The sequence below is a fragment of the Mastomys coucha genome, unplaced genomic scaffold, assembly GCF_008632895.1.
Source record: "Mastomys coucha isolate ucsf_1 unplaced genomic scaffold, UCSF_Mcou_1 pScaffold2, whole genome shotgun sequence".
Classification (NCBI taxonomy): domain Eukaryota; kingdom Metazoa; phylum Chordata; class Mammalia; order Rodentia; family Muridae; genus Mastomys; species Mastomys coucha.
In genome coordinates this window covers 13363285-13388700 of record NW_022196902.1, presented here as the reverse complement: position 1 = coordinate 13388700, position 25416 = coordinate 13363285, and the positions used below count along the sequence as shown (strand labels likewise).

General features: G+C 39.6%; 1 protein-coding gene across 5 annotated transcripts in view; it reads right to left on the bottom strand.

Moving 5' to 3' along the window:
• Ahi1 (Abelson helper integration site 1) overlaps positions 1–25416 on the bottom strand; it is a 141471-nt gene that overhangs the window by 19278 nt on the left and 96777 nt on the right. For all 5 annotated transcript variants that reach the window (XR_004121562.1, XM_031380555.1, XM_031380557.1 and 2 more), the window contains 3 exons: positions 24702–24757; positions 10769–10931; positions 7554–7651 (listed from right to left, as the gene is read on the bottom strand). Coding sequence is in view for 4 of the 5 variants with exons in the window: in XM_031380555.1 (XP_031236415.1) it covers positions 7554–7651; positions 10769–10931; positions 24702–24757 (317 nt within the window). In the remaining variant the exon portion in view is untranslated. The remainder of the gene's footprint in view (positions 1–7553; positions 7652–10768; positions 10932–24701; positions 24758–25416) is intronic.

Here is a 25416-nt window from a genome sequence, read left to right as displayed (position 1 = left end):
ACCACCACCACCTCCACCACCTCCACCACCACCTCCACCACCACTACCACCACCCTGACCCCGGACAATATACAGCATATCCCTAGGAGAATGCATTATTGTCTTGACATGCCTCCAGTGTTGAGAGTGAGAATCTTTTAAGTAGAAAGGCTGTCAAATGAGCACACAGTAGTCAGGTGCCAGAGAGCTTCCAAGGAGCAGCCATGTTGCTTGTCAAGTAAGACAATGTGGCTGATCATAACCATTCCTGCCACTCTCTAAGGGCATTTCCAACAGGCTGACTGGCGGAGAGTCCTTGAAACCATCTTTCCACTTTATAGCTCTGACAGGCTTTCAGAGAATCGTCACTGATGTTTAGATTACCCCTCAACACATCGTCGTCAATAGTATACTGTGCTGCTCTACGTTGTCAGAGTCCTGGGCCCTGTGCAGCACAGACAGCAGCAGAGAAGACTGGGTATCATTTTCTATACTTCAGCATAGCCACTGAGATAAATGCCCTAAACATACTTTGTGCGTCACACTTTAAAAAAAAAGAATTTTCACTGGGAACCTATATTATTCTATAAATTGAGCTTCTAATGGAAGTTCAGCACAATGAAATAGAATGTAATAAATGACAAGTTTAGGCTCAAATTAGGAGCTGCTGAACAGGAAAACAATTCACATGCTTTTTAAATATAAATGTAATTGATGGAATTAAGAAACCCATCAGGGAGTATTTTCTAAACCTACTTTTGGGGTCAAACTACAGAGGGACTGTCTCATAGACTCTTTATCCCAGAGCTCCTGGCAACTGTGTCGACCCTATCCTACCCTTGGTTATATAATCTGAAAACAAGATGCAGCAAGCATGGCCTCATCCTGAGGAAGGTAGAGAGGATCCTGGATGGATCAGAGACAAAAGAGGGCTGAGGTAAACAAGTCGACGCATGGTGGGGCATAGGTGCAGAAGCAGCAGTCGCTGCCAACCAGCCCTATTCCATGAGAGAATAAAGACCTTACTCCTCCTCTGCAGAGCTGCCTACCTCTCTGAGGGCTGTGTGTGTTCCTCTGTGCTGTCCTGAGTGTCTCAATGTGGAGGATGGAGTCCGAGGGGCACTGGGTCTATTCTGGTTCTACTGTCCCATCATCGGGGTTCTGTGTATTTGCTCTATGGAAGTGCTGTTTATAGACTAGCAGATACTCCTGCAGTATGGAGTGAGCACATTTTTGGTACAGTAGTTGTTTAAATTACTATAACAAGCCATGGAGATGTTAAGTTTCCTAAACATCAGTCCTGGATGCACTGCACTTCCTCATGGAGTTAAGGAACTAGAAAGTTTATTTTTTAAACCATAAGGTAAAATTTCAGCCCAAGTTTATGAATTTCCTATTATATATTTAGTTAGTTCTTTCAAGATAAAGGATAAAATATTCCTGAAACTTTGGAGGAAATTCTGTAGAGATATACCATTATATTTTCTCTCTTAGAATTACTAAAGTATTTAAAAGCAAAATGGTATTATTCTTTAGCAATAGAAAGGAGGCAATAATTATAACTGTATTTTCAATAATTTAGTGTTCTGGAATTCTACGTATTTGGATACTGTATCAAAAATTATTACTGCAAAAGTATCTTTGTTGGGTACCTGACATAAAAATATTATTCTTATGGTTTAAGAATAATAACTCCAATTTACCCTGGTATAGGACAAAAATATTTTTTTTTGCTATATGAACTGATTTTTGAAAATAATGTCATATAGCACAATTATAAGCTTCTCTGAAGACTAAGAGATAAAATTAAAATTGAAAGCATCATGGTTTTTATGTACCTATTGTTTTTATGAGAAGCTGATAGAATTTCTAGGGTAAAATTATGTGTGTGTATGTGTATGGTGTGTGTGTAATGTGTATGTGTATGTGGTATTATAGTATATATGTGTGAGTGTGGTGTGTGTATGTGTGTGGTGTGTGTGTGTAGAGAAACTACCATGGAATTACTGATGCATCGCAGTTCTCTGTTCTTACTGTGAACTATACAAAAACAAAAAACATACAAAACAAAACAAAAAAAACTCCAGATGTTAACTGAATATAAGATATGCCTTATTACATATAACATATAATACATATAACACCAGATAACATATAATGTAGACTCTGCAATCTGGTTTAGAAACTGGCCATTTTTAATTAAGCCAGATTGCTTTTACTGAGTCGACAAGCCAGGAAAACACTGAAAATGTGTTTACATTTCTTTTACAGGAAGATAAGCTACAATGTGTATTTTTAGAATTATTTTGTAATAGCAAACCTAATAACTATTATTTGTCTAATGAGTTTTTACAAGTAATGCCCAAAGCATCATAGCGATTGCACTAGATTCTCAGATGCACTCTAGTATTTCTGTGCATAAATTTCACTAAATTTTGCAACTATAAAAAGGACATATGTACTGTCAATGCTGAACCACTGAGAGAAGATAAATGGTCCTTTTCAATTTTCAGTACTGATTTTTAAAATTTAAAAGAGAAAAGAAAGCTGAGCATTTACCAGAAGTCAACAACAACACAGCACAGAATTTGATGAATTAAGAATAATCTGGGTGTTTTAGTAATCTAAGGGTCTAAAAATAGAATTTTCTGTATTAGTAAAAAAAAAATATGTCTAAGACTTATTAGCTAGAGAAAAAAGAACATTAAGTATAATTCTAATTTCATTAAGCTAAGTCAACATGAATGAAGCCATGCATGATCACAGGCAGAGAACACTTTAGGAGACCATGAAAATTTTAGAATCAACAGGATTACAGATGTACAAGATTTATTTTTAATCCTATATTATTTTTATAAGAATAGGGACATATTACTTTTATAGTGTAACTAGTTAAAAATGTTTAAAAGATAAATGAAAAATAAGAGCAAGTTGTCAGAATCATTGTTTCCAAGCTTCCAACTTTCTTTACTCCCGGATAGCACGGGCCTTCTCTCTGTGTCAGACGTGAACTGGCCGCACTTCTTGTACTAAGTCCTGATGAGCCTGGGGGAGAGCACCCATCTCCATGCTGGCAACAAGTGCTGTTGCCAGCCGCCACCATCTCCACATGGCACTGGGAAAACCCAGGAGGACGAGCTGCCAAGCCACAGGAAGGCACACGAATGCTTTCTCTTGTATAGTCTCAACAGAAGTGAATTTAAAAAAGAAAGCTTTTGAGGTTTCTTTCCTTTTTTCATTAAAAGTATAAAGAATAAAGCTGAGTGTGCTGGTGCATGGCTGTAGTCCCAGCCACTGAGGCTGAGCCAGGAGAATCCTTCAACCCAGCAGCTCATGCCCAGTCTGCGCAATACAGCGAGGCCACCATCTCAAAACCAGAAACAAGACTCAAACTAAAATAAACAGAATGCAATTCTTGCAAGCTCCACATGAAGAGGCATAGTGAAACAAACATTAAACAGGAATGTAAAAAACAAACAAAAACATGGTGATACAAAACGTGGCTGTGGAGGTAACCCTGTGGGAGAGGACAGAGAATGGCCAGGGACTGTGGGCCATGCCCATAACCAGCAGTGCCACCTGCCTGAATGCTTTCCAATGTTATGGGTCTGCTTTGTTCCGTGCACCCTGAAGCAGCCAAGCAAGAGTCGCAGCCTCACTCCAGGCTCCAGTGCCACCGTGCTATGAATGCAGACCTCCCACAGCCCTAGTCCCTGCTCGTGTTCTTTAAAAGGCTTGTGTTATATATGATAATGAGAAAAGGCTTGCATATGAAATTAAGTCTTCGATGCATTTTATGGTGTGTTTATAACACTGAATCTTGATAAAAATCAAACCTTATGAATTTTTATAAAGAACTAATTAAGCCACACTACTAACCAGGTGCATTGGAAGCTCTGTTCTGCAGTTCTCAAGGTTGACCAGCCCCGATTCAGAGCGTTTAAGGTATTTCAGCGCCTGGGGCTGGTTTATCAGGGACTCCCTTTTATATCAGCACAGTTCAATTCACACATACTCTCTCTCCAGGAGTCATCATAGTGTCTGATACACATGCAATAAATTCCTCAGAGGGGATGGGGAGATTTATATATGTGAGATATATATATGTGATTTCACATATATATGCACACCACATACACATACACACACACATATATGTACATATAATATATAATGTATAGTAAATTCTATCTGTATATACATACATACACATACCTAATTTTTAAAAAAGCTGGAGATTGAACTAGTGTCTTATATAGCTAGGCAAATACTCTACCACTGAATTATATCCATGATCCCTTGAAGGGCTATAGTCTACACATGGTTTCATACAGGACAGAGAACCTTAACTTTACAGTCCGATCTGCATGCCAACATCTGTATGGGGATGTCCTATTGCCTGTCCCAAATGGATGCTTACACCATGCAACACTTGCTCTGTGTATTAGTGTTAATGGTCACCTTTGCTTCTGCAAGGATTCAATCCAAGGCTCTGTGCATACTAGGCAAGTGTTCTACAACTGAAAGCTACATCCTCAGCCTGATTACTTTATTTTTAAAACTTCTATTTTGCATATTGTCTGTTTCCTTGGGCTATATTAGAATTAGGGTTTGGATGTTAGCAAACTGAGCCTGGAAGAGACTGGGCTAAGCTGGTCATCTGAAGAGCTAGTATGATGAATGTCTACGGGGAGTTGAATGTAAAGGTACAGTTGCAGCATGGAGATCAAAACTGGAGCATCAACTACAGTCTAAGACAAGACCATGATGCACCGAGTCTATCAAGGACCAGGTACAGGCAGTGAGGGTTTTCTTAAGTGGTCCCTTAGGAACACAGGCACATCAGGAAGAGGGGGGACAAGGCCAGTTTCACTCCTACCATCTGGCTGACACAGAATAAATGGAGAAGGATATGCTGAGTTGGGAGTTACGTGGCCTTAGTTTCAATGGTCAGTATGGTGGCAAGTTGGAGACACCAGTAAGGCGTCATCTTTCATTGTAGTTCATACTAAACCAAAAGCCTCACTACTACTACCCCATGCTAACAGATTCCACCCCCCACCCCCACCCCAACAGGGTTTCTCTGTGTAGCCCTGGCTGTCCTGGAACTCACTCTGTAGACCAGGCTGGCCTTGAACTCAGAAATCTGTCTGCTTTTGCCTCTCAAGTGCTGGGATTAAAGGTGTGCACCACCACTGCCCGGCAGCTAACAGATTTTCTTTCTTTCTTTCTTTTTTTTTTTTTTTTTTTTTTTTTTTTTTTTTTTTTTTTTTTTGCCTTTTTTAAGGCATGGGGAGGGGAGTTGAGGGAGTAGAGACAGGGAAAGGCAGACAGAGTGAAGAGTGGGGAGAGTGAGACAGAGAGAGAAAAGAGGAGAGAGCTGGAGAAGAGGAGGGTGAGAGAGAGGGAGAGGGTGGCCAGGAACATGTGGAGAGAGGGGAGAGGGGTATGGGGAGAAGGAGAAAGGGCCCAGATTTTCATTTCATTAATTTATCTAGGGAATTCGTATAGAATTGTGATGAGTTGATGATGTATATCTTTTCAGAATTCCCATGCGGAGTCTCTAAGTGCTCACCATGGTGTTCTTGGAGATAATGAAGTGATGAGGATAGAGCCTTAAAATAGGATTTGTCACATTAGTAAGGTAGTGTCACAATGTCAAATAGTTGGACATGCCTAGATATGTTCTTTGCTTGACCCTTAGCTGTGGGCATGTCCTCTGGTGTTTCCAGTCATCGACTCCCTTAGTGTCAGGGCTCCTGCCTTTGCCTTCTCTTCTGTGGACCAAAGTCTCCACAGACTTTACTTGTACCACAGCCTTGACTACAGAGCACCTTCCAGTCAGTGCCTGACTACACTAATTCCTCTTCATGGAGCTGCACTTTCTCTCCAGCTCCAGTTCTGCACCTCTGGATGCTTGTGGGTATTTCTACCTGGGATCACTGACGATGTCAGTAGCAAATTCAAATACCCAAACTGAGCTAATGAGCTCTTATTGCCCGCCTTGCCTCACCTTTATGTTCCCAGATCTTCCCAGCTCGTCCATTTTGTAGTTCTTGTCGTCTGCTTACTTACACAGTAACTCAGTGACCTCAGCATTATCCTTGGTTCTAATGTCACTAATTCACTGAATCAGGGCCTTAATTTAAGGCCTGGCTTGCCTCCCACCCCTCTAGTTCAGTCTTACATATTTCATTTCTGTGTATCCCTCTGTATTTACCGCTACTTTACCCCCTATAATTATGTTTTTCACATGGAAATCCTTTCATAACATTTTCCAGGTCACCTCCTCCAGGGGATCCCTTGTCTGAAGGAAAAAATCTAAGCATGTTAGCAAAGGGCACTAGGCTGCTTGTGGTCCACTGTCTCCATTTCTTTTCTAACTTCCCCCTTTGAGCCTTGATCCCCAGACACAATCATAATGTGCCCACTGTATTCTAGTCCCCTCTTTGGAAATGTTTTGTTTTAACTTCGTGTGGCATTACCTTTTAAATCCTAGAAGCTTTGGGTCATGCATTCCCCTGGCAATTATTCCTGGCCTCCCCAGAACAGAATGAAAGGCTTTATTCCCATGTGTGGCCAATGCATTGGGAATATAATGCGTATTACCTCCATTCTAGGTCCAAGAGGCTGCTGACGCTTACAGGTGGCTTACCAGCAGCTCATCAAACCCATGCAGGCAAGTGCCTTGCTGTACTAGCTTCACCTAGGCCTAAAAGTGTTCAGTATGGAAGAACTAAGGAGCTACACGCTGACCCTGCACTCAAGGTAACTACACGCTGAATACACGATGACCCTGCACTCAATGTAACTACATGTTGAATACACGCTGATTCAGTGCTCAATGTAACTACATGCTGAATACATGCTGATCCAGTGCTCAATTGCCCAAAACCTTTTACTATGACATTACAATGATACACACACCATGTATATTTGTTTATATATCATATATGTATATATTTATATATGTACACACACACACACACACACACACACACACGCTACTTCATAGTCAAGAAATAATTTGCTTCTTGACCTAAGGAAAAAGCTAACAGCACACAATAGAACAGGTTTAATAAGCAATACCCATATGAATTACTACTCTCAGAGGAAAGATACTGACCACTATTTTTGATGGCACACTTTAAAAAACAATGGCATTTCTCTGGCTGATAATGGCTGAAAATGTCTTCAATTACTATCAGGTGAAAGGAACTGCCTTAGAGAGCTAGAACATCTGCGTTTTGTGGACTCTTGTGACCTCTAGCACCAACGGTACCTTCTAGATGCAGCGGTAGAGTGGACAGCAGCACCTACAGTCACAGCTGCACTCCTAGGCTGGGCCATCACAGGCTGTGGGTTGGGGGTTTAGGACTTTATCCTCTCTGAGCCTCCTTGGTTTCCTTATCTGGAAATGGCTGTAATGTTCATTTTATATATTTCTCATTGGTTCCCAGACCAAAAGCAGTAACAATGTAAACAATGGAAGATTATAAGCTGAAAAATAAAGATTATACAGAGCGAAAAGTCAGAGCAGCACACACACAGCAGCCATTCTTGACGGTGCATACCTTTTGAGAAGCCAGCAGCTTTTCTGTTTTAGTTTTGACCTTGGGAGTTAAAGGAGGGGAGCGCTCCTTTACCTTCGGAGGAGTGTCTCGATACAGTGCTAGAATTAAAGAAGGAATTCAGTTACTTAAATCCAGGAGCAGTTCTTCTACCCAAGAACAAACTACAACACAGGGTAGACATGGAAATGTAAAGACACTGATATTCTTTGGTGAATATCACTTTGAGTAAGTGATTGGCACTTTCTGTTAAGGTGGGTTCTAGTCTGACCCATTGGTTATGACTGGAAAGTGTTAACTGTGAAGATGTTAGACAATAGAAGGCATCAATCCCTCACTGTGCGGCCACACAGATGCTTACCTTAGCTGACCTCAGTACACACCGACCAGGAACCTAGTGTAGGCAAGGCTATGTTAGGTAGCAAGACTACTGCTCTTCTCAAGGAACTCCTGTCTGCCTAGAGCAGAGATTCTCAACCTTCCTAATTCTGTGACCCTTTAATACAGTTGCTCATGATGTGGTGACCTGCAACTCTGAAGTTATTATGTTACTACATCATAAGTGTAATTATGCTACTGTTTTGAATGAAATATCTGTGTTTTCCAATGACCTTAGGGGATGAGACCCACAGGTTGAGAACCTTTGGCCTTTGAAAGGCAGCTAATAACAAAGAAAGTGATCTGGGATTGAGGTCCTGAATGGAGGAGGGTGCATCAAGCTCTGAGGATCATGTGGGACTGTGCTTGCAAGGGTAACTGGGGAACAGAGAATGAATAAACATGGATTTAGGATTATATCTAGGTTTAAATGTAAACCCCCTTTAATCTAAGATGATAACCTACATAATCTATTGAATCTACATGAAGTGCATATATGTAAAAAGCCACAATCTTCAAGGACAAAAATGAAAATCTATTTTAATTAGAATAATTTGGAATTGAGAAATTTCAAAGATGTACTTAATTGAAATTATACAATTAAGATTCTGAGATATCAGTGCTTGTGGGTATGTGTTGGCATTACTCTGAGGTTTCTGTCTATCATAGAGAAAAGGGAGTTGGCTATGATTAAGAGAAACAGAAAGTGCTTTCTTTCCAGTGGCTCACAACACACAATCAGACTGTGTAGCAAGAGACTGCTGTCTTCTTTTATTTTGTTGGTCCAGTTGAACATTGGGAACAGATTCCGTTCATATATACACTGTCTTACATCTGCTTCGCATATGTGGCATTAGATAACGATCAAGGACGATTCTTCGCACTACTTTTAGAATGGAATATGTTGCTGAGAGTCATTTTCCCTTTAATGCTAAAATGCAGTTGCATTTTTGTTAAATTCAGGGAACAAGTAAAGGGAGAGAAAAGAAACTGCTGCAGTGTGAGCCTGGGCTCTCAGATATTCTGAGGTCCTCTTCCTGTTCTCACCCACACAAGACTCTCACAACAAGGGGTGAGAACCTACAGCATTGACCTTCTAGGACACAGTAAGAGACGGCAATTGCAGGATGGTCATGACTTAAGGAACCAATTCTGAACAATACCATAGACCACCACTGTAGGAAGGCTTCTAGATGAGAAAAAGAAGTTTTCTTAGATTTTAACTCATTGCATATCAAATGTCTGTGGCCTCTCAAGAAGGCACGCCTATGGCTTTATTTCTGCAGGCGTGATCTTTTGATACTGTCAAGTAAAAGCATATGTGTAATGCTTTCACTGGTATCGATGGGAACAGGCTGTAACTCCTAGTCAGTCAGACACACTCCAGCAAGAGTGCACACAGCAGCTTTTGCCAGCTGCAGCCACTGTACTGCAGCCCAGCTGTGGCCTGAAGCAGAGCTGGCTCAGGAACTGAGCCACTGACGGACATTTGGATGTTAATGCAGAAAGTTACAAGTGTTGAGCGAGTGGGAGAGGACTTTAAAGCAGTCTGAAGTCTACCTGGGAGTTACCTTTCCTAAAACAACTTCCTTTCACTCTACCTAAAGTTTTCTCCAGTATGCATTTTCTTTAACTGCGAGGAGAGTTTACAAGCTACTAGCTCCTTAGAGAACACACAAACCAGGGACAAATAGAAAACTAAAAATTGTGTTGTAGAAGAGAGAAGTGGGTACCTTTTGCACTCCTTGACACTTTTAAGAGGAGGAGTTTTCTGAGGCTACAGACAAGCTGAGGAGGGAGCTGCAGCAAGGCTGACACCAGAGGACAGCTTTGGGAAGGACCGGTGGGCAGTAAAGGGGGGGCATTAAAGGGAAGTCACTTCATCTACATGGAGCTTAGCATGGCAATCAAGGAACACATTCTTCTTTCTCCTTTTAATTTTTTAAAAATATTCTTTTACTCTCAAATTCTGGAACTTAAGCCAGGAATGAATAGTTCATTTGTTCAGTCATAATATGTTTTAAACGGAGCTTCAAAGATTAGCATGAAACTCAACTATTAGGAATAAATAATTGTTTGCAGAAACAAAAGGCAATAAATATTGAAAACAGTGTTTCCTACTTCATTTTAAATCAGAACCACCACATCAGTATCAGTGCAAGAGAGCTTAGCTGATGCAGCCAGTGTCCTTACTTCAAAGGCCAGTAAGTCCCATGGGTCAGTAGAAGCTGGGCATGGGCTGGAGGTTTCCTAGCTAGAGAACTGGGCTTTCCCAGCATGCCACCAGGCCAGCAGTGGCAATGAGGACACATTCTGAAGAAGCAGCACTACTGTGTGTCCCTCCTCCAGGACAGTTAACCTCATCCTTGGGCTCTAGCCTCAGCTTTCAAATGCAATGTCTGCCTCATTAGGAAGTGTTGGAGCTCTCTTCTTTTCATTTAAAGAACTTGAGAAGGTACCTGCCCCCGTCACTCCTGTTGCAGTGGGAATCTGCAGAGCTGAGGTGTACATAGGTAGAGTGGGAGCTGAGGGACCTGAGGTTCTTAGGATGGATGCTAGTCAACCAGCAGTCCCTGTGGTGGGAGCTGAGCAGAGCAGCTGCTGCAGGCTCCCCAGGCATGACAAGGGCAGTCGGCAGGCATTCCAATCTCAGAGCTGAGTAGCTCTCTGGCATACCAGTTCATCACCTTTTCAGTTTTTCCCATCATGAGGATGAGAATGTTCCATGCTAAACAAAAGCAACGATCATATAGACAATACATACATTAAAGGGCAGAGAACGGTCAGATCTTGGGCTCAGTTCTATGTCTTAGTGCACCAAGAAGACAGCATGCACTTACTTTCACTGGCCACATGATTAGCTGGAAAGAACCCTTCTTGCCCCTTCCCTACGCTGCCGTACCACCAGTCTTCATTATCTTTGAAATACACTCGGATAATGTCTCCACGATGGATGCTTAGTTCATCTGATCGGCTTGCTGTGTAGTCATAAAGAGCCACTACCTAAGAGAGAGATAAGACCACCACAGCTTTATCACAACTGTGCCACAGAAAAAGCCCCAACACTCACTTCCTCTTGCAGAAGAGCAGCTGAAACCAAAGCAGGACTTTGGCAAGTCTGAGGCTGTCTCAGGGGTTGCTAATAGGATCAGGGGTGGTGGGAACACAGCAGGAGAAGCAAGATAAGACTGTGGGGTTGAGAGATGGCTAAGAACATTCAATACACCAAGGCTAGCTTCAAAATACCAGATGTTAAAGTTTGAAAGTGTGAAGCAAATTAAAAAAAAAAAACAAAAACAAACAAAAAAAACCAACCCATAACACACCATTCCCTTAAGCACTTTATAATACTCCTCTAGGTCCTGCTCTCTGTGCTAAACAGATGCATCTGAAAGAAAAAAATTCAGGTTATCAACATTACAAAGAAGGAAAAGCTCAAGGAGACAACTTGATTATATAACTCTGTTATCATAGCTGAGTGTACTGCTCAAGTCTCTCTTTTGAGAGAAACTTTTCTTGAGAAACAGCTTTTGATACTTCATACCAACAAGCTAGATCCCCTGACTTACCTTTAAAGGCTGATCCTCGCTAGCCAGGAATTAAGAGGGAAGGCCCTAAGACAATCCTCTTCTTTGTTTTATTACACTACTCCTTATATTTGATTTGTTTTTCTTTAAAGAAAAAAAGATCACAAGTCAAAATCGGGGCTGTTGCATGGCAGAGGTGTTTAAAAGCCTTTATAGCATCTCAAAGGGGAGCGCAGTGCAGTCAGATCTGGTGCACTGTGTAGAGTGGGGTACAGTGACATGTATGTGCATGGCATGTATGTGTATAAATATGCTTACTTTATCACTTTTCCTAAACAAGGCTTCAAAGTGTATCTGGTACACGACTGTGCCATGCAGACAGCACTGCAGCCCTTTGTAAGTCGGCTGATGGATTCTTTCAGTTGACTAGTTAAATCCTAACGTGCATGGTGTTTCCCCAGCAGTGGCTAATAAGAGCATTTCTAGAAGAAGTACCTCATGTAGGCTCTGTAGGAGAATAGAGAATAATTAAAAAAAATTAGCTAGGCAAAGCATATGGGTGTGTGTGTCAGCCAGATTCTCTAGCGAATGTTTAAGTTCAGGAAAGAGGAACCCTTGAGTACTTCAAGAAGGTGAAGTTCGGCATTGTGAGTGCCAGCCAAAACCTAGGGAAGCTGAAGCTAGGCTAAGTGAGTTTGTTCTGGGGTCTGATGACATATGTCACAGGACTACAGTGGGCATGTGTAGTCTTCAGAAGGACAGCAGGGACTCAGTCTTACGCATATGTATCATTTACAAAGTCTCACATCAGGTTTATGTCATCCTGTGAACCACTCACAATTACAGTTCACAAACTAATAATAATGTATGCTACATTAACATGTATCATTAATATATTATTAATATATGAATAGCTGACATTAATATATAAAAAACTGATAATAATAGATATCTTAATAATGGATATTTAGCTTTCACTAAATTTTCATAAGCATCCATTGTTGAAAGAGTCTCTTGAGAGACAGGGTTCCATAAGACAGGCCTGGCTTAAGATTGCCCACTATACCTCTAATGGTAGAGCCCACTGATCACTGGATGCTTTCTTAGTATCCAATGCAGCCCAGCATAGTATTGCGAAGTAGTAACAAAAACAGTTTTATGGTTGGGGTCACCACAACATGAGGAATTGTATTCAGTGTCACAGCATTAGGAAGAGTGAGAGTCCATGATCATGGGACAGTTCTTAGAGCACGGCACCATGGTATTATTGACATTTAGGCACAGACTTGCTACACAGCGAGGCAATGGAGTGTCTGTCATGTCAATAGTCTACACCCTGGCAACAGTCTGATCTTTGGCTAGACTCTCTTCTCATGCTGAAAATCCATGACAAAAAGGATGTGGCTCAGGAGAAGCTGGTGGTGTGGCATTCAAGGATGTGTTTGTATCTAAAATGCTCATAACTTTTCATTTGAGACTCCGTATTCTTTGGTTGAATTTGGCAGTAAATTATAAATAAATCATGACCTTTTTAGTTATAAGATTTTACTGTCTGAATGTTCAAGCATAATTGTACAAACAACAGTAGGCAAAATCCCAACAAGAGGTTTGTCCGCAGTGAACAGTATCTGGCCCATTTTCCTGTTACAGCAGACCTCCATGTAAACAGTCTGTTTGGAAAGGTTCTCAGTGACTCTTCTATAACACTCCACTTGGTGTGTAACCACAATGCATGCATGTGTGTGTCCCCTAGATGCATGCAGGATACTGTGTGTGTGTGTGTGTGTGTCCTGCATGTATGTAGGACACTGTGTGTGTATGTCCCCTGGATGTATGTAGGACACTGTGTATTTATGCCCCTGCATGTATGTGTATGTGTATGTCCCCTACATATATGTAGGGCAGAATTGTTTTCTGCAATATGATTTGGTTCCTGAGCTGAAAGAGTAGTTATGAAATCTTTCTATAACAAGTGTTTAAAGATATGGTAGTGTGTTCAGGTTGGTAATGTAAAGCCTGGGCTATGAAAAGCTTCATGAAATCCACTTTGTTTACATACAGGTGGTCTGTGACCTGTAAACTGAACTATCATTAACTGGAAAGTGCATTCAATAAACCCAATCGGTCCAGTAGCATGGCTTATCCTGACATACTGTAAATGTACCTTAAGAATTCATATTAAGGGGCTGGCGAGATGGCTCAGCGGGTAAGAGCACTGACTGCTCTTCCGAAGATCCTGAGTTTGGATCCCAGCAACCACATGGTGGCTCACAACCACCCATAATGAGATCGGATGCCCTCTTCTGGTGCGTCTGAAGACAGCTGCAGAAAATTACGCCGGAGTGAGTGGGCCGACAGAGGTCCTGAGATCAACAGCAGCCACACACATAATGGCTCACAGTCATCTGTACAGCTACAGTGTACTCATACACATAAAAATGAAATATTAAGCCTACACTTGGAAAAAATATATAACATTACTCTATTTACAATAATGTGTTGAATATTGCATACAATTAATTGAATATTATGCTAGAAGACAGAATATCTATATGGGTACCCTTCTGTACCATCCTGAATGAGGACCGCTGATAGTCGAAACAGAATCTCGTCTCTTTCTCAGAGCCGAGTTGACTGAACATTCTTGAGTGCAGGGCCATGAACAAGTTTTGTTCCTATTTGTCCATCTGTTACTTAAGACCAGGTCTTACTGTGTTATCCAAGGTAGTCTCAAATTTTTGTGCTTAAGGGATCCTCCTGCCTCAACATCCCTACTGGTGGAGTTAGGTTGGTCATTCGCTCTGTCTGACTCTCCTTTCTTCTTTCCTCAGAGGGGTCAAGCATAGGGCCTTCCATGTGCTTTGCTTGGCTCTATCACTGAGCTACATCTCTAGTCAGAGGCTTTTTGAGACAGGGTTTACTACGTATCCCATGTTGGCTTTGAATTAGTGCTTCGACCTCCCCCAAAAATTGGATCATAGGTGTGTACTGCTTCAACTGGGGTTTACACTTTGGTTATCGATGCATACATTTTTTCAGTCTTAACAGCAGAAGCTATTGGATACGGTTTTGCATTTTTTAAATTATCCTGGATATTATAAGATGCTAGGTAGAGTTTTCTTTGAAATATATTCCAAGAAATTAAACATTATTATGGCTATCTCTAAAGGAGTTTCAATGACCCTTGCAGGAACACTGAACAGCCAAGGTCAGCAATCTGGCTGTTCCTTGTACTTTTATCTAGAACAAAATCAATAGTCAATATTCACAATGTCCTTAGGCAATTCAGCAAGCCAAGTTATGTTGAACAAATTCTTACATCTGAGCACATTCTCCTGAAACAGGGCTTCAGTTGGCTTCCCAATCACTGGAGTCCTCTGCTCTGCCAGCATGAAGCCAGTGCGACATGTCACCACTATAACACATCTGCTCTCCCACCCTACCATACTCCGCCTTCACTGAGTCACCTCATGCTTCTGGCTTTCCGAACTTCCAGAGAATAATGTTTGATGGTTTTACTTACCAACTCTGCAGCCCATACCCCACCCTGGAGACCTACAAAATGTGCATGGTGCTTTGCACATGAGCCAGTTTTCCTGTATCCCTTGAGTGTGAGCTGGACCTTGTGCCAGGCAGTGACCTAAGCTCATCTTGACTCTTCCCAGGACTACTTTTACATTTTATCAGAATAATTTAAGAGACAGCTTCACAGCTGAATTAGCCTCACAGCCAAGATACAACAGTGCTAATCATTCCACCCATGCCTTTCTACTATGGTTATCAAATGTGAGTTTTCCCAATCCTGCTCTTTGTACTGGCCACTCTCAGATGGTCCTCTGTCCTATGCAGGGGATATGGGCATTCAGTCAAACACGTAAAGGTTCTTATAATGGTTACTTATAGGTTATTACCCATTAAGTAATAAAAGATGAAATTTAAACTACTTTTTAGTATTTATCTTAAAATTAAATAGATGTTGAAAAAGTTGTTTCTAGTACTAATTAGGGAATATTGTGTCTTTGCTATTAAAACAGAAATAAGGAGATAAAATATATGAAAAGAAAATTTAAAGATAAATCTTGAATTGTATAGACATCTAGTATTAAGTGTTATGTAACTCCTTTCCACATGGTGATGCTGGATTCTACTTTCCTTCATAGGATGAACAGACACATGCCCAATTCCTAGACTAGTATGGTAGAAGCAATCTTCTTCTAGTTATTTCTATGAGTACTATATGAGAGGCCTGAGAACATTTGTAAAAAGTAATCCAGGTCCTGTTACTTTTAGCTAATCTTATCTAGATTAGAACAAACAAGGAGTCAGAAGTAAAGAAAGCAAGTAATTGTACAAAACATGTTGTCTTACATGGGACAAACACTGTTGCTATCAAGCTTTATAATCTTGGGACATACAAAACTAGAGACTTTATCTAAGAAGTGTTTGAAAGTATTTAGGTTAAATTCTAGTCAGATAAAACAACAACCATAATTAAATAAAAAGAATATAAAACCAGGAATCAAGAAGACTTCCAAGGTACAGAACAAGCAAAACATCTGGTTTGTATGACTTTAAAATAAGAAGTCTGTGTAACAGTATCTGGTACACTTATCTTTCAACTTTAGGATTCTACTGCATGCTTCAAATAATTATTCCAAAAGAACAACATTCATAGATTTAGAAGTAAATTGGAAGCATTACTATACAGGATAGTGATTTGGCCTTATTTGTGGTCATCTACAAGAGGTAAAATCTTCTGTTTGATGGGTGCAATTTTTATAGCACAAAAGCCCTTAATAATAATTAACAATCAGAGATCCCTTATGACTTTGCCATTCGGGGAATTCTCTAATAAGTAAAGGAAAATGGAAGCTAATGAATTTTACTTTGTGGTTAAAAAATAAAGCATTTTACATGTGAAGGTTTATTTTTACTCAATGACTAAAGCTATCCTATGAATTTCTGTGTCCCTTCAAATCAATGTTTTGAAACCTAATGACAAATGTTAAAATCATCAGATGCAGTCTATGGACAGTAACTGGAGCATGAGTGTAAAGGCGGCTCGTCTGTGATACTACCAGGCCATGGAGCTTCTGACAAAGGAAACACGATGCTGGGTTCCCTCAAGGAATTATGGGATACTGGTCTCTTTTCTAATCTCATTGCTTCTTAGCTGCAATGAGATGAGCAGCTCAGCTCAGATACATACATACATACATACACACACACACACACATACACACACACACACACAAATGTATAAGAGGCTAAATTTTATGCAATGGAAATGAAGCTATTATTAAGAAATTATAGTTATAACTCAAATAATTGCTATGGGAGGTAAAGTTGCTTATGATCAGCAAAGCAACAGTACTGGTGATTACAAAAACGCCAGAGAGGAGAGCCTTGCTTCTGGCCAAGAAATAAATATGAGAGGTTTGATCGCAGAATACAACGAACAGAGAAAGCAACATGTGTGGGACACCAGGAAACTACACAAGCCTCACAATTTCCAAGGGTTTATTTGTGGCAACGAACTGGCTCTTAGCATTGGGACTGCAAATTGGAGTGAGTGGGAAGGCCCTGGAGAAGGCAGGAATATTGAGCAATATTTATTTTTAGTTTTGTTTTCTGTAGGTTTTCAAATGAGAACACCCTAAATATTGATAATAAAGATTTTTTTCTTAAGTAGAAGGAAAACAATAGTTAAGTGCAGAATCCCGAGGAAGAGTGCAGACGGCCTGTCCCTCTCCCTCACTGGAGACACTCATAACTACCTTCTCATTCCCCCACTCATCTTCACAGCTGTCTGTGGCATGTGGGGAGCCGGGCAGCACAGCAGCAGGTGCCTGCAATTTCCTTTCTCAAGGTCACAGGTGACTGTGTCTATGCACTAGAAAAACCACAGCTTCTGGGCCCCGTTCTTCCCACCAAACCCCAAGATCCCCTTCTCACATCCAGATTACTCTGACTTTGTGTCTCTCACCCCTCAGCTACTGAAAAACTCAAGGCCACTTTCCTAGGAAATCACCTAGATTATATCCACTAATCTCAAATCATCATCTGCTTGAAACTTCTTGGTGTGTTGACAGAATGCTTTACGAGAAATCTTTCAGAGAACGGCTCTTAGCGCGCTTCCCAGGAAGGTTTGAACTGGCCTGTGTTCCAGATAGTCACGACCCTGCTCCAGTGTAGCTCTTTCTGTTGAGGGTTTCAGTGGTGCTCAGTGGCCTAGTCTGTCACCCTGGCTCTTCACCTACCTCAGAAGTGTTACAGTGATGTTATGCAAGTCAAAAGAGATGACAGACACTATGTAGCAGACTATAAAAAGACTTTCAAATGTTTTACAGGATTAACTGCTGTTGTTATAAGAATAACTCATGATTTTCACATCTGCCTTGTGCTATGGAGCACCATAGGAATTTAGTTATTTATTAATGAAGATTGACTCTGCTTTTTAGTTAATGTTACTGCCTTTATAATGGCTGCCATAATTCATTAACACATTAAAGTGTTTCCAGATGATCTTAAAACACTGTTTGCCCCAGTTTCTCCTTTGGCAAATAATGATATTAATGAGAATACCGTTATTTTATAGAATTATGATAGAAAAATGAAATCCCTTACAAGAAACATCTCACACAGTGCTTGGTACACAGGAGGTGCTCAGTATGTTGGAGGTAAGTGTTGTTATTCAACTTTTCAGGAACTTTCCAAATCATAGAGGAATATTATTACAAATAAAATATTTCTTTAGAATCCCCAAAGTTATAAAGATGACCTTATATATGGATCTGTTAACTCCAACTACATATCTGAAAATAATCATGCTTTATTTACATGTTTGGTAAAAATATGCTCTAAATTCCCAAAGGATCCCTAGGGAAGCCTGCCTCCGGTGTACTGAGGTTGGAGACATGTGACCAGGAAGCTTTCTGATGTCCAATGTCTAACAATCACAAAATAAGCTTTGCTTTTTAAAAGGAGTTTATTGGATCTCTATAATCCACCAAAGGGTGTTGTGTCCTTACAGCTGCGCTGCCACCTCTGCTGCTGGCCGAGGATGGCGGAGTAGATAGCACCCAGATGTTGGAACCTGGTCAGCTCGTATTTGTCAAAAGAAAAAGAAAAAAAGGAAACCTACTGTCTGAACATGAGTCGCGGCAGACAATACAGTACTAATGTGATAGTCCTTATTTATTTATTTTCCCAGGCTGGGGAACAGACCCAGGGTCTCTGGGTTGTATCACCAACGCTGGGTCTCTGTCTGTCTCTAGTTTGATACCCTTTCATTACATTTATCCTAAAACAGATATTTCATGTTAATTGTTTTCCTTTCCTTTGCTTTCTTTTCTTTCTTCAAGACAGGGCTTCTCTGAATAGCCCTGGCTGGCCTCCAACTCACAGAGATCCTCCTGCCTCTGCTTCTGAAGTGCTGGGGTTAAAGGTGTGTACCACAACTGCCAGGCAATGGATTTCCTTTCTAAAGAACGCTTTCTTCACTTTAACAACATGATCTACTTTTGTTTGGTTTCTGTTGTAGAATATTTCATTACTTCTTTTTAAAAGATCAAATTTAATCTTGCTTTTTACAAAAGATAAATTTTAACTAACCACTAAATACTGTTTTAAAAGATAAGCAGTTACAACTTTGTTAAACACAAAATAAAACTGCAAATACCATTCAATAATAACCTCAAACACGACTGAAAACCCCTTAATTGCCCAAAACCAAAGCAGTAGCCACTGCCTGTTTCATGCCTTCCTAATGCTTTGAACAGAAAATTCATAAAGCGACACTGTAAAACATGCCAATACCACAGAGACTGCACAAAGCCATCATTGGAGCAAATATAGAGTGCAAAACAATTAAAATGTAAACCTAAGTAGGTACAACCACGGAAGGAATCAGGAATGCCAATGACATTCAGCAAGGGTAAGCAACAACTATGTAGTCCTGTCTCTCTTGCACAGTTCCTTCAGCCTTGTGTCACCTCACTCACATCCTTCCTAATTCAGTGGTCAGAGGGGAAAGTGACGATACTTAATGAAAATGGTCATTATGAACAGCCAGCTCTAGAACACCTATTACATATTAAATTCTCTCTCCCCCCGCCCCATGTAAGATCCAGTTTAGCACACACTTACTCTAACCAGAGTTCTATATGACTCAGTCCTGGGCATTCTTACAGCGCTCAGGCATGTTTTGTACCTACTTATGTGCACACTGCTGTGGTGCCATGGGGCTCCTTCTGTGATTGCTCTGAGCCTGGCTGGTCATCTAATACTGATGTAGCTGTATACAGGTCACCTTTCTTATGAGTATAAGAAACAGTCAAAGGCATGCTCCTAGTTTATGAAGACACACATGTTTGGTTGTTCTTAGTTTATGAAGACACGCATGTTTGGTTGGTTGTTCCTAGTTTATGAAGACACGTATGTTTGGTTGGTTGTTTTTTGGTATTTGGATAGTGCTCGCCATGCACTCTTCCCATGTACACTGTGCATCTGCTGATACTTTCGAATTCGGTACCTGCCACTGTTACTTTACAGTGCTCCACAGACAGGAAAATTTTAGAATAAGTTTGATAGACTAAAAACACAAAGCAGAAAGGAGAGAGAAATCTTTGAAAACCATAAATGTCAGCAAAGTGACAATGGGAAAATTCACACAGGCTTTATAATTCAGTGTTCAAAGGAGAGAGTGAGAATATTTAATGAAAATGGTCATTATGAACAGCCATCCATGGCTTTAAAAGAGATTCTATTTTGCATGTGTATTTGATTTTTCAACAGAAACTTTAGCAGAGCTGCTCTGAATTGCTACTTCATTGATAAATGACAACAGGATTTTATAACAAGTTATAAAAGCTTATAGTTTCCATGTCCCCTCTCCACCCTGCGATCACCTACAGGAGAGAGCAGCCACAGGTCCTAGTTTATGAGTTTTGTGGGGCATGTGCACCTCAGTTTACATACGATGAATTCCTGGAAAATGCTACTCATCAGAGAAGATAACATGTGCCCTTTGAATCAAGACATTTCACTTAAATCCATACTTTTATCCATAAATAAAACATTGCATGTGAAACAGTTGTATTTTTATATAAGTATACAAATAAGGACTACTACACAAAGTGCAGTAAAACAATATGTAGGAATTTTGTCTACATAAAGGGATAAAGAATAATAACAATATAGCAATAATGACTCAAAATGTTGCAGAATAAGAGAGATCATAAAATCCCAAAGAGACACTGTAAAATTTACTTTGTGTAATTCAATCAGTAGATCTACGAACAAATTTAGTGTTGAGGTCAAGCAACACCACAGTCACCTCAAATGTTTTGAAAGTAACAAAATAAGTCTAAAACATTATGGTTTATTACTAATAAGTTATGACCAAAATCTATCGGTTAAGCCAATAAAAATTCAATGCTAAACTAAAGAATGAATCTAAGAACAACAACTGAGCTAACATTTAAATGTGAAGTCAGGTTAAGATATTTTAAATCCTTCTGATGAAAGGGCTACTTTGGCAAATGGTAAGTATTTCACAACCGGTAGAAGCCTAAGGAAACAGACGGTTCTGCTTGAACATGTTGTGGCAGATGTGTGAATATAAACTTCTTAGAAAATATAAGCTGTAATTTTATAAACTACTCCAAATCTTTATGTTAAAAGAAAACATGTTCTCAGTAATAGGATGACTGAACAAATTAAGATCAATGCATATTGGTAATTGTTACAGATTTGGAAAGCAGAGCTTTGCAAAAATTCAAGTCATTAATCAGAACAGGTCAACAAATATTATTTGCATTTTGCATTATTTTATTGAGGAGATTAAAAATAAGAGTCCACAAAGGAGCATGTCCATATTTGGCACAGCTTACTATGTCTTAATGTCTTCTTCAAGGATGATAATCTGCCACAAAATATACAATGACATGCTGTGCATGCCAGCATATTAAAGAGCAGGTATGTTTTACTGTGCTCCTGAGGAACACTGACTTTACTAGGAGGTGTTTCTTTCTGATTTGCAAATAAAGGACTCACGCTTTTGCAGACTTAACCATTGACCAACTTTTGCACCTGGCTCTCAGAGTTCAGACCAGGACTTCTGAAAGACCTGGGGCTCATGAGTTAGTTCCCCTTACCTTGCCACAGGCTCTAAGCAGGTGGGAGGCTAGTCTTTAAAGGGCATAATCTAATTATCTCTATATGACCTACCAATGTAAAGAACATGTTCCTTGTTGCTTTTCAGGAAGTGTTCAAGTGAATATTGTTCATCAGAACAGTCAACAAGAAGAAAGCTACAGTGTTAAGCATCACATCAGACCTAGGTAGGATACTAGGTACAAATGAAATAAAATCTATGATGGACAAGCAGGCCTAACAGGTTAGTTATATAAAAAAATGATAGGCAAAGTGCTAGGAGGCAGAAGACATCATTTTCTATCACATCTTTAAAAGAGGAAAGGGCTTAATACTAGTAGTGATGTATTATTTTGAAATATACAGTTAATAGGTTTGGAGTTATTTAAAGTTTATATTGAGAAAAACATGTATTTTCAGTATTGCTGTAGACAAGCATCTATATAAGACAAGTTGATTGTTGTTTTATATCAAACAACTTTTATAATACTTATTTTTATTGTTATAATATTTTATAAATTTTAAAGAATATGACAAAAAAAGATATTGTAGGTATTGAAGGGGATTTTCTGGGAGGAGTTGGGGTACAAAAAGGGAAACAAGAATGTGATTTAATTCTATTCACTTAAAATATGTTTTTAAATGTTAACAAAGTCAGATAAATTGAAATCATGTAACTTTTCTCATCATAATGCAATAAAACTTAAAAAAAAAAAAAGAAAAGAAAAGCAGAAAAGGTTACACTCCCAAATAAAAATGTGACTAAGCAAAGTCAACTGAGAGATATAGTTTAGATATGCACACTTAAGGAATTCATCTCTATTCTGTTTATTCATCTCTTGAAAAAATAACTTGAAAATGTACTCTTAGGTGTGAACAAAATGAAGAACTCAGCGTGTACAGGGCTGGGAGTATAGCTCAGTGGTGGAGCACCTGCCTAACCTTTGCAATCCTGAATTCTAGAACAAGATAAAACACCAGGTTAGCACACAGAATAAAAAGGGAAGTCTGAGTCACTTTGATGGAAGCCATCAATCCATTCAGCCATAGCCTTTCTATTAAAGGTAGTACAGAAACAGGGTACTATGTATGCATAGTATACAACACCCACCCCACAAAAAGAAAGTTCATGTAACTAAAAAAATAGAAAAGTAAATGAGTAAGCTGGGAAGAGAAGGGACAAAGGTGGTCTTATTTTCAGGCTACTCTGTATTTACTTATGTGACCCAACAATCCAAGCAACAAGTAGCACACATTTAACTGAAAACTCTTCAGAACTGCACCAGAGAAAACATCCTTTTGGGGTCAGAGGCCTGAGAACTCTCTGCTCCTCACTTGCCTCACTGGGTAAGTAGGTACAGTGGCATCCAGCGCTCTGTGAGGCACTGACTGGAGCACAAAAGAGTGGCCTGATGATGGGCTTGCTTCAGGCCATAAGAATACAAGATTTGGATTTAAAAATATTTCATCTTGATAATTTTAAAGGATTGATTGATTACTTCATATTTTCCATAAACATGTTTGTCTCAAACATCTTAAGAGCTCAAGGACAAAGGTTATGCAGAACTATATTTCTGTGAAAATCAGAGTTAATCTGTCCCAAGGACCCCAGGGTACCAGGTAATGAACAGACTTGTGATGCTGTGGGGAAGTGGCTGAAGGACTGCAGGAGTGGGCACACATCCCTTAGTTTGTAGCAAGGGAGCATCCAAGTGGCTGGTCCTAGCTCAGCAAACCTACAAGGGCAAGCTGCAGGTCTGGGAAGTTTCCATGTAGACCAGGAAGGTCAAAGTGTGTTGACTACACAGGGTAAAAATGGTACGGACACTACGGCGCTCCTACTTCATGATTGTCCAGGAGAAAAGGCTCCTAGGCACAGCCTCAGAGCATCAGAGTGTTCTGGGGTCAGGGTCGAACTGCCATGAATACACGACTGCTCCTTAGAGCATCAGAGTGTTCTGGGGTCAGGGTCGGACTGCCATGAATACACGACTGCTCCTGATTTCAGGGGATTAGGCTCTGATAGTCAACCAGTTAATAACACGAACTGAAACAGAAATGAGAACACCAATGCCATAGGAATGCTTTTAAAGTTAAAATAACTATGTAAACAATCTAAGGACTGAGTACTTTATTCAAATACATTAAAAATAACAAATTTCCTAAACTAAGCTTCTAATTTTACTAATGAATAAAATGTACACAACGTTGCGGCTACAGTTTCAGCGTACACACTAAAGGATGTAGGAGTAGTCCTACAGCTGAATACCTTTTATGATTATATTGGTGACTACCATCTCATACATACCATACCTTAACTCATAAAATACATTAAACGAATCAAATAAAGAACTGAAGTCAATTTTCTAGGAGGCAACTATTAAGAAAATATCAAAATACAGTTCAATACTGTCTTTATTTCATTTAAAATTGTTTCTCACAATAGATGATGGTGAGTTGTGTGAAGAGCTTGGAGCTTAGATAGGGGTGAGAAGATTATGTTGGAGGGAAAACAGATGTAGTATAGGTTACATCATCTTAGGAAAATCTCAACGGGAAACTAGTTATTTATGTATATTTCATATAAGCACATTATAAGACTAAGGAAATATAATTCTATGTATGTTACTGTAGTAAATATTATAATTAAATGTCTTTTGTTATCTAGTACTAATAGAAAAGGGATAAAAGGTAAAAATTCACTTCCATGATAATACAGCATACAACCTTTACGAGAAATGATAAATTAAGGAAGTCTTTTACTATTATAAAATATCCATTCTAAATAACACTATTCCAGAAAATAATTCATTTTATGAGCAAATATTATATTATATACTTACATTATTAAAAGTATAAATTATTTTAGGTTAAAAAGTGAATAAGGCCATAAGAGATTGTCTCTTATTTTCCTATGTTTTGGCAAAAACTAGGTTTCCTTTAATTGGAAGACATGAAGTTGATTTTCTTGTAGGGCTCTAACTTTGGAATGGAGAAGTTAAAAGAGTTTTCAACATGGCATTTTATGTCACTAGCCAGTACTATGCTATAGTTTCTTAGCAGTTTTAACAATAGAGAAAGACTGCCTTACCATTGGTGGTGGATCAACATGGCGCACAAAAGGCCCTCTTTCTATGCTGATAAATGCTGTGGAAGGGAAAGAACCACAGTTTGTTATTATGTCCATTTTATTTTTAAAACATTATGTCAACTCTGCCTTGCAGAGTTTCTAAGAAAGAAGCACTCTTTAGATGGCAGGGTTCTGCCAAACTGTCACAAATTCCTTGGTCAGGAACAGCTGATGAGTTCAGCTACGATGCCCAATTTAAGGTTCAAGGTTCGCTAGGCCAGTTTTCCCATTCACGTGGCATCTAGTGATGTTTTAAGATGTATTCGGAGCCTCCTCTCAGCATGAAAGGTCTACCATTCTTCCAGCAAAAGTTTATTTCTGCTGAGAGGCCACTGGATTTAAGCTGTGAAAGAACCATGCTCCTTGATTCCCTCAAAAAAAAAAAAAATAAACAAATCCATTTGAACTTTTCTCCAATGGATCCTACTGTGATGCATTCTGTGACTTATTCAGTCACCATCCAATAACAGAAAGGTCGTTCTGATTCTTCTCTTTACAATGGTACCAACGAGGGGTCATCTGGACATCCATCCTTTTAACACAGGTGGATTTATGTTTCTGTTCCTAGTTTTCTTTATTGCATTTTTTTGTGATAAATAGCCTGTGAAGTCATACCATCTGCATCTGATCTGTAAGACACTAGTAGTATCAAAGCCAGGCTCAGACTTAAAGTGAA